This window comes from Sminthopsis crassicaudata, chromosome 2, assembly GCF_048593235.1.
Source record: "Sminthopsis crassicaudata isolate SCR6 chromosome 2, ASM4859323v1, whole genome shotgun sequence".
NCBI classification, from domain to species: Eukaryota; Metazoa; Chordata; class Mammalia; order Dasyuromorphia; family Dasyuridae; genus Sminthopsis; species Sminthopsis crassicaudata.
In genome coordinates, this window is record NC_133618.1 from 313,654,030 (window position 1) to 313,669,642 (window position 15,613).

The following is a 15,613-nucleotide window of genomic DNA, read 5'->3' on the forward strand; positions in this document are numbered from 1 at the left end:
AGAGAGACAGAGAGAGAGAGAGAGACAGAGACAGAGACAGAGAGACAGAGAGAGACAGAGAGACAGAGACAGAGACAGAGAGACAGAGAGAGAGAGACACACACACACACACACAGAGACACACAGAGAGAGACAGAGACAGAGACACAGAGACAGAGAGAGAGAGAGACAGACAGAGACAGAGACAGAGACAGAGACACAGAGAGAGACAGAGAGAGAGACAGAAACAGAGACAGAGACACAGAGAGAGACAGAGATATAGTAAGGTGCTGGAGGTGGCAGGAGAAAAGATTTGAAGGTGATTTCATTCATTTTACCCCTTCTTAAGGCGAAATAGTGATAGTATCCCACAAGCTAGTGGAAAATTATCTGACTAGCCTTGTGAATTAGTTGTGATTTTAACTTCATCAATAATATGGGTGTCTTTATTCACTCTAATTTACACCTCATCTGGGTGCCAAATTCCTAAAGCACAGATAAGATCAAGGTGTTCCCTTCTTCAAGAACTTCAAAAAGCTCTAGTGGTTTCTAATTGCCTTTAAGATTAAATACAGATTCTTCTATTTGGCATTTAAAAGTTTTTGCAATCTGGATCCATTTATATATCCTTCGTGTCCTTGATTTTTTAACTACTCTGGACTACTTTCTGTTTCAAGGCTACTTCTTTTACTTTAAGTGAATTCCTCCTTCCCTCTGCCACTTAAAAGACCTTGAGGGAGACAGTGCAGAGCCAAGGTGAAATGTACTAATGCTTCTGCAGAATTCCTATAAACTTCTCCATGTTCCAATATTTAAGATTCAAATTCCTGGAGAGTGATGACAGTTAATTTTTTATTATAGCTTTTTATTTACAAGACATATGTATAGGTAATTTTTCAACATTGACCCTTGCAAAACTTTCTGTTCCAACTTTTCCCCTCCTTTCCCCTACCTCCTCCCCCAGATGGCAGATAGACCAACACATGTTAAATATGTTAAAGTATATGTTAAATACAATACAGGTATACATATTCATATAGTGACTTTGCTGCACAAAAAGAATGGGCCTTTGAAATAATGTACAATTAACCTGAGAAGGAAATAAAAAATGCAAGTGGATAAAAATAGAGGGATTGGAAATACTATGTGGTGGTTCACACTCATTTCCCAGAGTGGCGTAACTGATTCAGTTCATTGCTGCTCTATTGGAATTGATTTGGTTCATCTCATTGTTGGAGAGGGCCTCGTCCATCAGAATTAATCATCATATAGTATTACTGTTGAAGTATACAACGATCTCCTGGTCCTGCTCATTTCACTCAGCATCAGATCATGTAAGTCTGTCCAGGCCTTTCTGAAATCATCCTGTTGGCCATTTCTTACAGAACAATTATATTCCATAACATTCATATACCATAATTTATTCAACCATTCTTCATTGATGGACATCCACTCAGTTTCCAGTTTCTAGCCACTACGAAAAGAGCTGCCACAAACATTTTGGCACATACGGATCCCTTTCCCTTCTTTAGTATTTCTTTGGGATATAAGCCCAGTAGTAACACTGCTGGGTCAAATGGTATGCACAGTTTGATAACTTTTTGAGCATAGTTCCAAATTGCTCTCCAGAATGGCTGTATGTATTCACAATTCCACCAACAATGTAATTGATGGTTATTTTTTATGGCTTAACTCTTTGTCAGTGCACTGATGTTATAATCTTTTATATATAGCATGTTGTCCCATATCTGTACTATGTTGTACAATGAGTACTTTTCTACATCTTCTAGTCATGAGTGAAATCTAAACTTTAAGTAAATCTTTCCTCAAAGCATTAGGGTGATGGTAAAAAGAGCCTGAGTGTGAGAAAATGAACCTGACCCTTCTAGTTGGTCAAGGTTCTTTAGGATTAGATACTGTTTATACCATGTACTTAAGCCTAGAGCCTTAGGGGGCCTTTGTAGACAGGGGGAATGATACATTGCCTTATCCCTTTGAGTTTAGGGCAAGAAAAATTTTTTATTTTTCCTTTGTATCCTCAAAAAATAATATAGTACCTGACACAAGTACTTAATTGAGAAAATAAACAAATGAGCCTCAGTTTATTCAATTATAAGATGACTAGATAAGGTGGAAAACTCTAAATCCTTTCACTTGAAAATGAGGTCAAGGGCACAGTTTTAGCCTTAGCAAATAATATATTAATTTCTCTCTGACAAGAAGAAGTGAGGAAGAGAAATGTGTGCTGATTCTGAGTAATTTTCAGGAATGAAAGAAGGGAATGGAAGGAATATCTATTAAATTGCCTGAATCTTAGTGAAGCCTAAGATATCTGTCCTAAATATGATTAGTGGCCTTGAGAAGAAAGGGAAAGGTTTGATCTACTTGGTGGAATTTAATATACGGAATGAAACAGAGAGAAAAACAAACCTGAAGTAGGATTGACAGTGAGGGAACACAGCTAAAGTGAAGTACCACAAATTTATAGCAGATGAAATCAGCTCCATTTCATAGTCTTCAGTGATACATCTACATTTTTTCCTCTCATTCTTTTCTTAATCCCTTATCATCTGGTTTATAATCTTATTACTCCACTAAAAGTACTCTCTCCAAAATTACTAATGTTCTCTTAATGCCAAACAATGGCCTTTTCTCAATCCTTTTTCTCTTTGACTTTTGACACTATTAATAACTCTCTTCTGCTTGATACTTTTTTTTTTTTTTTTTAATTTTCAGGATAAAACCTTTTCCTGGTTCTCCTCCTAGCTATCACAGTGCTCCTTCTCAATCTCCTTTGCTAAATCTTCATTCAAGTCACCTCCACTAATTATGTGTCCCATGGGACTTTAGGCTCTCTTTTCTTCTCCCTTGATACTACATTTAGTTACCTCACAAGCTCCCATTTATTTCATTTCTACCTCCTGAAATTCTGCTAACTCATATTGCAAACTATCTTTCCTACATCTTAAACTAGATGTCCAGTAGACATCTTAAACCAACATGTCCAAAATTCCTACCTTCCCTATTACTGAAGAAGACAACCTCCCAATTCTTAAAGATTATCTTGGACTCCTCACACTCAATCCCCATATCCAATCTGTTGCCTGTTTCATCTTTTCTCCGTCAAATTTATTCCCTTCTCTCCTGATATTGCCATCAATCTAATATAAGTCCTCATCTCTGCATATCTAGACTATGCTGGGCGCCTGCCCCCAGTTTCTCCCCATTCCAATTCAACCTCCATTCAGCCACTAACGTGATTTTATCAAGTGCAGGTTTGATCATGTGACCTATTCCTCATTCAACAAATCCAGTGGCTTCATTTATAAACAAGTATACAATGCCATTTTTGGTATTTAAAGTTTTTCATAATCTAGGGCCTTACTACCTTTCCATTCTTCTTTCACCTTATTCCCTAATACATACTCTTTGATCTACTACTGACACTGGCCTCCCTGGCTGTTTCATGAACAAGACACAATTTTGGGCATTTTCTCTGACTGTCCCCTATGCCTGAAATGCTCTTCTTCCTACTGACTTCTCTGGATTCTTTTAAGTCTCAATGAATATCTCAGTTTTATGAGAAGCCTTCCTTAGTCCTTAATTCTAGTGCCTTCCCTCTGTTGATTATTTCCTATTTACTCTGTACACAGTTTGCTTTATATGTATTTTTTGGCATGGTCTCTCAACTTAGACTGTAAGCTCTTTGAGGGTACGGCCTATCTTTTGTCTCTTTTTGTATCCTATAATTCTTGGCACATAGTAACCTTTTTTAAAATGTCTGATTTATTGATACCTGCCAGCCTCAGAGCAGGAATAGAGGGATCAGATGGTATAAATACACAATAGCAGACTTAGATTGCCTGCAGATTTGGAAAGCAAAATATTCTAGGGTATTGGATCATATATCACTAAAGTAGCAGGTAAAAAGCAGGTCATTAAAGTAACCAGTACTACAAAGGTGGTACAGTGCCTGGCATAGAATCAGGAAGATTCAACTTTCTGAGTTCAAATCTAGTTTCAGACACTTCCTAGTTGGTGACTTAGGCAAGCACCGAACTTTGTTTGCCTCAGTTTCTTCATCTATAAAATGAGTAAAAGGAAATGGCGAACTACTTCAGTATCTTTGCCAAGAAAATCTCAAATAAGATTACAAAGGGTCAGACATGACTAAAGTGACTGAATAATAACAATAAAATTGGAGAAAAGAGAAGAATATAGTATGGAGGTAAGGGAAGACAGACTGGGAAAATCAAGAAAGATTCCAACCTAGTGATTATCAGATTAGTATAAAGAAGAGGTCTAGTGTAAATAGAAGGGTAAAAGTAGGTGGTAGCCCAATAGTAGAATTTTGAAGTTTAGGATTTTGGAAATGATGGTTCTTTGAGATGGTAAAATTCAAATTGATGTATGACTGATGTGGGGCAGTGTTGTGTCATTAAGGTGTTGAAACATTATCACCATGAATACTGAAGACCCTGAAGATGAAAAGAGAATGGAAAAGATGTAGGACAACTTCTAAAGCTACTGGGGAAATGAAGTTGGTAGATGACAACATGCATAAAGAAAATGTGGTAAGTCTGCCCTGACTACTCCAACTTTACATTGCTCTCTCTCTTCTTTAAACTTCTAAAGCACTTAAGAGACTATACCACAAAATTTAGCATTTTTATATACCAAGCCACAGGATATTAAAACTCAGAGAAACCATAAAAATCATGTAAATTCAACTTCTTTTCACAGATGAATAAACTGAAATAGGAAATTTAAAGGTACTTGTCTTTAATCATACATAAAACAACACTAGGAGTCCAACATTATTTTTTTGAATCCAGATATTTCCTCCTACATCAATTTGATTCAATCCACTTCAATTCAATTAAAAAAACATTCATTAATCAGTGGCAAAGGGGAAGGCAAATAATTGAAAAATCTTAGCTTAATTTGAAAATACCTGCCAAAAATCCTACTCATAATTTCAAATATGAGCTAGTACAAAAATGGAGTAAAATAAAAATTGCACTCACATCTTCCTACTTTGGCTCGTGAGATGTCACATAATGCTTGATTATTTAGAGTCACAAATCACCATCTCTGTATTTAGGAGCTGCATAATTCATAGAATCCTACACAAAGAGTACAAGGAGGGACCTTAGATATCATCTAATTTGACCTCCTAATTTTATAGATGAAGGAACTGAAGCCCAGAGATAAAGTGACTTTGCCAAGATCTTACTGCCTCACACATACTACCCTGCATGACCCTAAGTGAATCACAACCTATGTTAGCCTCTGTTTCCTCACTTGTATATTGAGAATAATATTGCCATCTATCTCCCAGGGTTATTGTATCAAAAGAGATAATTGTAAAGTTTTTAGCATGGTGCCTGGCACATAATAAAAAAATGTTACTCATTACACTAATACTAAGCCAAATACTATATATTACAGAAATATTAAGGGACATCTTACGTCTTCTAGCTCCAAATCAGTATAATCCTAAGCACACCATGCTGCCTTATGTCATTTAATTCTTTTGCATGTGTGTTTTGTTTCTCCTACAAATAATTGTAAAATCTTTTAAGGACAGGAAATATACTGTTTTGTATATCTTCCCTCTATATAGTCTACCCTGTCTCCATGCCAGTATCTAGTATATAAGCAAGGATCCAGGTGTCCATGTATTCTTCAGTTTTGTCATTTTTCCTTTTCTTTGCTCAGAGATAAGGCTGTGATAATTATCTTTAAGTCTTTAACTCTGACTATTTTGCTTTGGATAAATATGGCATTTAACTTTCAGCACAGAGATTCTAATGATTTTTCCTCCCCCAAAATAAAATCCTCTGATTTAAGATGCACTTTGAGCTTTCTCTGGAAGCTGCAGTTCATAATGCAGAAGTTGACCATCTGGAGAGTTGACAGCATTGGTTGTGGTCTATGAGACACCAAATCCTGGAGAAGTACCTCTTTAGAAAAGTTATTAATACTTCCTTGGTCCACGTGCCAGGGTGACCTTTGACGAGGATAAAAAGAGCTCATGTGCTTGTGAAGAGGTCCTCTGTCTCGTTCCTTCTCCATCGCTTCCTATTCTTACCCCTTTGTTAAGATAGCTTGAAGAGAATAGTCAATATAACAAATGTGTATTTCAGAATGTTGTTTGAAGTGTGTCATATGTGATTGAAGGGAGGTGGGATATGGAGGAAGAGAAAGGAAATTTTCTTTTCCTTTACCCATTTTTTACATTTTGTTTAACTCTCCTCTTGAGCCCTCCTTAATTTTTTTTTTTAAATCAGGTTTTCTTAGGAATATCATTCAGCAATGTCGCTACCAGAATTTTTATTCTGGTTATTTGTACTTTCTGGCTTTAGTATATGGGCAGGGTTCTTATAGCTTATCTTTAGGACATAGTGTAGATAGCATTGATGAAGTACACTGAGTACCATGCTGAATTGGCATACAGTTCATGTTTCACACCTTGAAAACAAAAATCCATTCTCATATGAAGCCTAGATAGGAATCTATAGATATTATATTTTAAGATACAGTTATTTGTAGAGTTGAGGGAAATAAATAGTGGATGTTATATCTCTGTATTGGATATAAACATCTTCACTGATGTTTTAGCAGAGCGAAAGGTATTGATGAAAATCACGTAAGATGTTCTGTGAATATCAAAGAAAGATATTAATCAACTAATCAAACTAGAACCTCCAATTAAAAAATACTTATTAAGTGCCTACTACATGCCAGGCATTGTGCTAGACACAGACAACGAGTAATGTGGGAATTAAAAACTAAAAACCAAATTAGGTTTACAAAAATGTACATTGTGTATACACAAATATACTCTGATTATTACACTAGTCTAAGTTGAAACAGGGGACCAGATTTTTATTCTTAGTTCTGAAACTGTTATGAATTAAGACAAATTACTTAATTTTGTTTTGGCCTTAATTTCTTTACCTGGAAAATGGAAATTAAAATAAAAGACTGAGAATATGAAATTAGAACATTCACAAACTTCTGGGAGATAAAAGCAAAACCAGGATATTCAACTATCTAAGCACAAATGATAAGCCTTATCTCTCCATCACTCAAATCCCCAAATTATCAGGAAGATTCTGATTTATTCAGCAAATATTAAATGATTCCTTCTCCCTCCCATCATGTAATGCACCTTTTTTATGAAGAGGTAAAAGATCCGTGCCATTCAAAAGCTTACCCTCTTGTAGCCACTACTCAAATTACTAGAATGTAAGGCAATGTAAAATAAGATTGTGCTGCGTTCTTTTTGTAATATTCAATATTTAAGTAATACAGGCACAAGACTTTTGCTTTTCTAGTGCTGATGTTTAAGCAAAGACATCATGAAAACAAAAGTACCAGTACTTTCTCAGTGGTTAGTTGACATACAGCTTCTCTGTGCAGCCCTGGGAAAACTCTATAAAGAAGTGTGGTAAAATAAATAAATACATAAATGAGATGTTTGAGATCATCATTTCATATTACCACAGTAAGCTCCAAATGGATAAATGTCTTAGGTATAAAGGATCATATCAAAAATTACAGAAGGAAGGAAAAAAAATACCCTTCACAATTATGAATAGATGAGTTCATGCCCAAACCAGTACTAGACAAAGTCATAGAAAGTAAAACAGAAAATTTTGAATGCAAAAAGTTGAAAAGTTTTTGCACAAAATCAATGCAGTTCATATTAGAAGGGAAACAGCAAACTGGGGGAAAGTTTTTTACAGCAAATTTCTTCGCTAAAGGCCTGATTCTAAGATTCCTTCTAGGAACTGATACAAATATATTAGAAGAACCATTTCCTGATGAGCAAGCTGATTTCAGGCTTGGAACGACCTATATGAACTGATTCTGGGTAAAGTGAACAAATCAGGAGAACATTATACACAGTAATGAGACTATATGATGATCAACTGTGATGCATTTAGCTCTTTCTCAACAATGTGGTGATTCAAGACAATTCCAATTGACATGGGATGGAAAATGCCAATTACATCCAGAGAGAAAAATATGGAGAATGAATGTGGATTGAAACATATTATTTTCACTGTTTTGTTTGCTTTTTTCTTTCCTGTGTGTTTTTTTTTCCTTTTAAGTCTGCCTGATATGACAAATATGGAAATACATTTAAAAGGATCTACATATATTTAACCTAAATCAGATTGCTTGCTGTCTTCAGGAGGGGTAGAAAAATTTAAGACACAAAATCTATCAAAAATGAATGTTGAAAATTATCTTTATATGTATTTGGAAAAATAAAATACTATTGAGAAGAGCCATTTCCTAATAGATAGTCACAAGAAGTTCTAAAGAGAAATCTAAACTATCAACAATATTAAAAAATGTTTCAAGTAACTTAAGAGAACTGCAAATTAAAACATACTTGAGGTTCTACCTCACACTCAAAAGATGAACAAAAGAAAACTAAAACAAAAGTTGTAGATGGGGTGAGAAAATAGACAACAAAGTGGAATGAGGAATTAGTCCAGCCATTCTAAAAAGCAATTTAGAGCCATATTCCTAAAAGTTACTATACTGTGTACTATTTGACTCATAGATCCCATAAAGCAGCTACTGTATGTTAACTAGTAGCAAAACTATTTTTATACTCCAAAGAGCTCAAAGAAGAAAAGGGCTTAGATGTTTCTAAAAAATGTTTACGGCAGTCTTCTTCACTTCAGCAGAGAACTGAAAGCAAAGTGGGTACCTATTAATTGGGAAATGGTTGAACTAATTATGGAATGTAATGAGATTTTACTGTATTTACAAATGACAAAAGAATGGATTTTTAAAAAACCCTAGACTTAAAATTGATTTTAAAAGAACAATTTTTAAAATATTGTAAAGAGAAACCTATTTAATTGTATGTCATCGATTTAATGTCTAAGCATGACATGACTGGAGAACCGATGATAATGTATCATATCTATCTTCAGACAAAGAGATAAGGGACTTCAGGTAGAGACTGAGACATACGGACACAGCCAATACATGGATTTGTTTAGTTTTACCATGTTTGTTACAAGAGTGTTTGCTTTTATTGAGGGGAGAATAGGAGAAAGGGAATAAAACACTTATAGTTATGCTCCCCCCCCCCCAAAAAAAAAAGAAATAAAGGTTAGTATATTTATTAAAAAAAAAAAAAAAAGGTATAGAAGAGAGGGAGTTTAGAGAGAGAACAGGATAGTTTTGGAAGTAACATGTGAAATTTATTATAGTAATTCTGAAAAGAAAAGTAATTGGATGCAATGGAGATGATGAGTTTCACATACAATTCTTTTTCTGTTCGTTGTGTATGGAAATACTAGCGTTCATCAACGTTTTCAAAGTTAAAACAAGAAGAGTAAAGAATTTTTTTAATGCGATGCCTAGGAGTATGAATTCTGTCCCTAAACTCCATGCAGATTAGAATGTCTCCCAAGAATTCCTTGAATTCAGAAGGCATTCTTCCAAAGAAACCATGCAGGACTTGAAATAAAAAAGACACATCAGATCAAATCCTAGCTTATTAGCTGTGTGACCCTGGACGAGTCATTTAACCCCTCTCAGCCTCAGGTTCTTCATCCATGAAACATGGATAATGAAAAGAATATCACGGAAAAGTTCTGTGAAAATCAAATGAGATAACATACAGTGTCTTGTAAACCTTAAACACAAAAGCTTTTATTAAAGGAGTGATACTTTGAATGACATCGAAACCTATCAAGTATTTGACATTTTGACAGTAATCTTTAAATTCTACATGCACACATATCCCTGTGTATAAGCCTGCCGCCTACATATATACATAACCATCCGTGCACATGCCCCCCAAATAGAGGGGCTTTCACTTACACAAACACCTAGCTCTTTACCCGACATACAAACTTCAGAGATGGGACTTTGATCTATGAAAACCTTAAAGACGGGGAGTGAACACACACACACCTTATAGATGGACCTTTATTTACCTACGTTTGTAGACTTTCAGCTATATACATACACATTTTAAGAGAAGAGACTTTCATCTACACATAGACCCTAGAGACGGACTAACCTACACACACAGACTCCCCCCACCCCCACCCCCGGCCCCTTAGAGCTGAGACTTTCACACACACACACACACACTCGGATCTCAGGAACTTTTTTTTTCCCCCTGAGGGTGGGGTTAAGTGACTTGCCCAGGGTCACACAGCTAGGAAGTGTTAAGTATCTGAGACCAGATTTGAACTTGGGTCAGAGATGGAACTTTCAATTACACATACTTTACCTTTAATACACACACACACACACACCCCTCAGAGATGGGATTTCACCAATACACACCCTGCCCCGGGGAGTTCACTTGTGCACAAACCCTGTACATCGGACACACAACACTACACCAACACACACTCACGGTCACCCACAACCTCCCCCAGTGGCGGGCTTTCGCTTCCACACTCTCAGGCCTAGTGGAGGAAATCACAGCCAGGCTGGGCGCTCTTACTCCAAACCAGTTGGCCAAGAAAGGCAGACCCGGCCCAAACAGCCCAGCCCAGCCCTTCTCAGGGTCCAAAATCTCCCCGGCTCCCCGCCCCGAGACGGTGGCTGTCACCCAGCACTCCAGCGCGGCTCTAAAGCTCACTCTCTGGCGACTATTAAGAGTGCCCAAACACCGAAGCTCAAGTCAGCGTGAGAAGCAGCCGCCACATAGTCAGCCCCAGAGCGCGGGGCGGGCTCTCGGAAGGGCTCTGTGGCCTTTTCCTATTGGGGCTTGGTTGTCGCGGTATTGGTGATCCTAGAACTATAGGGAAGAGTTTCCGGAAATTAAAGAGAAATTACTTCCAGGGTTGCCCTTACTAATCATGGCGGACAAGAAAGGTCTAGAATATCCACAACATAGGAATTTAAGCGAATAACTGACATTTATCCTACTTCCGAATCTTTAATGTACTACTCTGGACAGTTATCGGTCCCTCTGTTCTCGTCCAGATTTCTTTAGGTTTCCTCAGTCGACCTCTGCCAGTTTCCAAGATGGCGCCGGCGGCCTCTCCGTGTCGGAGCCCGGTCCCATGGTCCCCCGGTTTCGGCACTGTGGAGGCCCCCGGAGCTGAAGCGGTCGCCAGCACCATGTCCCGGTTGTCTGACCCTCGTGTTCCCCGCGGCCCCGGCCCGCGGGCGTTGCTGCTCTTGCTCCTGCTGTGTCCCTGCTCAGTTCTCACCATCTCCTTTCATCTGCCCGTCAACTCCCGCAAGTGCCTTCGAGAGGAGATCCACAAGGACCTACTAGTGACGGGCGAATACGAGATCACCGACCAGTCTGGGGGCGCCGGTGGCCTGCGGACCCACCTGAAGGTGCGGGGTACAGGGGGCCACGAGCTCGCGAGGGCGCGTTTGCGGTCGGCCACGGACTCCGACCGTGGCGGGGGGGTTGGGCGGGATGAGGCCTAGGTCCGCGGGGATCACCCAGGGCGTGTCACCGCTGCAGCCCCCACTCCTCCTCCCTCCTGTTAAGGGTCACGGGGGCGCCCCGACCCTGAAAGCAGGAGCTGGGGAATGCCCCTTCCTAATCAGGCCGGAGCAGGCCGGGTTATTGTCCGCCTCGGTGGGGCCGGGAGCCCAGGTCTGAGAGGTCGCTGCGTGGTGAACGATCCCTTGAGATTCGGAGAAGCCCCATCCCGGGAAGCCCCGGAGGTTGCCAGCTAGACGTTCAGATCCCCAGCAAAGTCCGTGCTTCCTGTGGGACTCTGAAAAAGTTATTTCACCTCTTTCAGCCTCATTTTCCTCATCTGTGTATATAAAAAAGTAAACAGAAGGCAGACACTAAACTATCTAAGAAAAATCTTTCCAGCTTTAGAACTGCAAAGTGAATGTGACTTAGTTGTAGTGGGGGGGTTCAACTTTATATTTATGGAACTTCCATCCCCCAAGGAGGAGAAATAAGACTTGAATTTTATTTCTCAGTGTTTGGGAAAAGATGGGTGAAGAGATTTTCATTTCTACATCTCTATATCAGAGATTCTAACTTTGCTCAACAAAAACGGCAGGCTACCTTCCACCCTATTTATATCTAACCTGAATTTTAGATGGTCGCTAACCATATGGTAAGACCTATTCAGTCTCTAATGCCATTGAGAGATCGCCATCCCATTGTCTTGCTTCAGGCTTGATTAAAAAGCCTACCTAAGGGAGGGATGTGTGACTGGGTATCCCAGGTTTTTACTATTTATCTTGAAAGAAAAATGCAATTTTTTGCTCCTAGCAGCTAAGTCCACTTAATCCATATTTCCAAAGTGCTATGATCATTAATCACCTAAGCAACAAGATTCAAGGTAACAAGCATATCCATTCCTGGATTTTTATAACACTTTATTTGTACCTCTCATTCAATTAGCATATTCTGTACTGTGTCATAATTTTTTATGCTATTTTTAGTTCTTCGACTATATTTCAGGTTAAAAACCTTCCTTCATCTATATAGTTCCCTTATCATTAAAATTTTTTGCATATAATTGGCACTCAGTGATTAAAATGAATGAATCCTACCCTCAATAGCAATTTTTGAACTATAGGTAATTTATTTTGCTTTTTTGTTTCATAAAGTTTTTTTTTTTGTTTTTTTTTAAAGAATGAAGCTTCCCTATGAACAAAGCAAATAGTTCTAGGGGAAAGAGAGGTTTTTTAATTGTTCCAGAGTCTTACAGCATAATTTTTCAAAGTTTCTATGGAATAACACTGACTTATATCGGAGGTCTTGGTTCTTTCTCAACCATTGGTTAAAATTTTGTTATTTGAATTTATCATTAGACTTAAATAAAAGACCAAAGAATTGTGAGTTGTGAGTATAGCCTAATTAGTAATTGGGAAATATTTAGCAAAATAAATAAAAAATATAATAAAGCATAGATAATAGTACATTTTAAAGCTAAGTGCACTTGCAGCTCACCAGGGTCCTTAGGGACAAATTTGTGGCCTGTTTCTAATGACACACTGAAGTTTAGGAAAGTTAATCACTTACTTTCAGTCATACAGCTTCTTAATGGCAGAGATGATGTTTTTATATCTGATTCTGTGATTCTGTATGTACAAGACACCTATCTAAAACAATGACATGTTTTGAATTTACCTCTTATGTAATTACATATTGAGAGAGGCTGCTGCTAAACAAAGATGAGATTTCAAGTGAATCCTGATCCCAGCTCCTTTCCCTACTGAGTCATTCCTGGAAATGAAGTTTCCTCAGCTATACAATGGGAAATGATAAGATGACGATCTGTCAAAGGGCCTACACCCCAACTCAGTGTCTTTGGATTGTGTTGCTGACTAGAAGGAAGGCATGGTACAGGTAGATAGTTCTACACTGGCATACATCAATAGTCGGTACTAAACATTAAGTATATACTAGTACTATGTGCTAGGCACTAAATGTGATACACATATTAAAAAACAGAAAGACATCTTAAATATTACATTTTATGCAAAGAAGACTGTTAGGGGCAAGGACCATATCTGATCTTTAGTCATAAGAAGTAAGATCCCTCCTAAGAGGGAGGGCTCACTATTTCACAAAAAATATGAATAGTGTTTTTCTTTTCTTGTCACAAAACTGAGTTGATAGTCTGGATCTCCAATTTAAAAACAGATTTCTATGGCAGTGGAGGGTAAAGGATAGTTTTGGCCTTGGAGACTTCTAAGTATTATCTTTCTGAATTTGAAATCCCAGTGTTGTCCTGAGCAAGGAAAGCTTTGCTCTGGAGACTCTAAGGCTTCCTGCTTATGGATTCTCTAGTTTTTCTAGGACTGGACTAGAATTCTGTCTTCTAGGCCACATTATATATCTGTTAAGTGATGCTACCCAGATTGGAGGTCAAGTAAGTCATTCCTTACTTCCACAATCTCATTTTAGCCACAACCGGACATGTTTCATTATAGACCAAAGACTTAGCCATCATGGACAGATGTTATCTCCCCTACTGCTTTTAGGGGTTGGAACCTCTGATGTTTCACTTCTTGATAAGAGAGTAGTAATTAAATATCTCTCTTACTAGAAATGGAGAGACTGTCTCCTACCTTATAGCTCAATTTGCATATCTCCTCACTGCCTGGATCTAAGATCCCTTACTTGGCCTGCACTCCCCAGTCTAATAGAATGTAGCTTGAGGGCAGGAATCTTCTGATTCACATATTTAACTACTTAGTGCCCAGCAGACAGTTTAATGTCAGTGGTTTAGGAAACTCTCTAAGGAGACACTGCAGGTCAGCAACTTCTCTGTACTTAATGGTTTTAGAGGTCCTGGAGCACTTAGGGATTAAATGACTTGCCCAGGGTGACAAAGTCAGCTTTGAGGTCAACTCTATCCACTGCCTTGCATTGGATTTGATAGGTACTCAGTAAGTAATGATCGAAGTTTATAAAGCATTTCATTTAAATCATTTCATCTTAGACTCACAACCACTGTGTAAAGTACTACAGGTATTAATTTTCTTGTTTTACAGATGAAGAAAAAGCCTCAAGGCAGCAAAATGAGTTGCTGAGGGTCTGCCCATAAAGCCAGTTAGTAGCAGAGTTGGAATTCACCTGCAGATCTCACTTTTACATTTTAGCTCTTTTTCTACCATATCACATCCTGGTCCCATTTTTTTTTAGGTCCTTTTGAGTTGCACAAACTGAGAGCATTAGATATAATGTATCTGTTGTTGAATTTAATAGTGTTAGTCAAAAAAAAAACCCCAGGGAAATGAACAGCTTTTGATGCCCAAGATACTCCTTTGATACAGAAGAAAACTGAAAATTAATTATGTTGCAGTTTAGTAAGCAGTCAATAAACATAAACTGTTTCTATCCTTAAGCAACTTATTTTCTATCTGGGAAGATATTTACAGAATTATATGAAAAATAAAAAGGTAAATTTCTTGTAGCAGGAAGTCAGAGGTCAGAGCTGAGGGGATCAGGAGAGGCTTTAATAAAGCTGTTCCTACAGCAGAATTTTGAAAAACATTAGAAGTTCTCTGAATTGATAGAGAGGTAGGAATACATACTAGACATGGAGAGTAATCACTGAAGGCGTAAAAACTGGAACAGCAACAAAGCCATTTGGCTGGACCAGAATGACAGAAAGGGAATAATAATACAAATTAAGGCCACGTTGCGAAGGGTTTTAAATGAAGAGTTTATATTTAATAGTAAAATAACATGGTCAGACCTGCACTTTGGGGAAATCATTTTATCATTTGTGAAGGATAAATTGGAAAGGAGAGACTAGTTAGGAGGCTACTAAAGTAGGCTGGGTAAGAGAGAATAGTCTTGTTCTAAGGTACTGGCTTGTGAAAATAGGGATAAAGGAGCTGATTAAAGGGAAGTGGGAAGTGGAAAGGCAAAATGGCACCTAACTTGATGGTAGAAGTAAGGAGGAAAATGAGGAGCCCAGGGGCGTGAGAATGAGGACTTGGAAACTTAATACTTTATCGTTTATTCATATTCCTGTCAGGGTCATCAACTTGAGATTGCATTGTCCAGCTTTTAAAAATGTATTATGAAAGGAAATAATGTACATGAAATGCTTTGTAGACTACAAGTACCATATAAATCCAAGAAGTCTTTATTAATTACCTACTGTGTGCCAAGCACTATGCTAGAAACTGA

General features: G+C 38.0%; 1 protein-coding gene across 1 annotated transcript in view; it reads left to right on the top strand.

Moving 5' to 3' along the window:
• TMED10 (transmembrane p24 trafficking protein 10) overlaps window positions 1-15,613 on the top strand; it is a 77,012-nt gene that overhangs the window by 24,054 nt on the left and 37,345 nt on the right. The window contains exons 2-3 of the mRNA XM_074290010.1: window positions 4,423-4,553; window positions 10,963-11,325. Of these exons, the coding sequence (XP_074146111.1) occupies window positions 4,464-4,553; window positions 10,963-11,325 (453 nt within the window). The 5' untranslated portion in view covers window positions 4,423-4,463. The remainder of the gene's footprint in view (window positions 1-4,422; window positions 4,554-10,962; window positions 11,326-15,613) is intronic.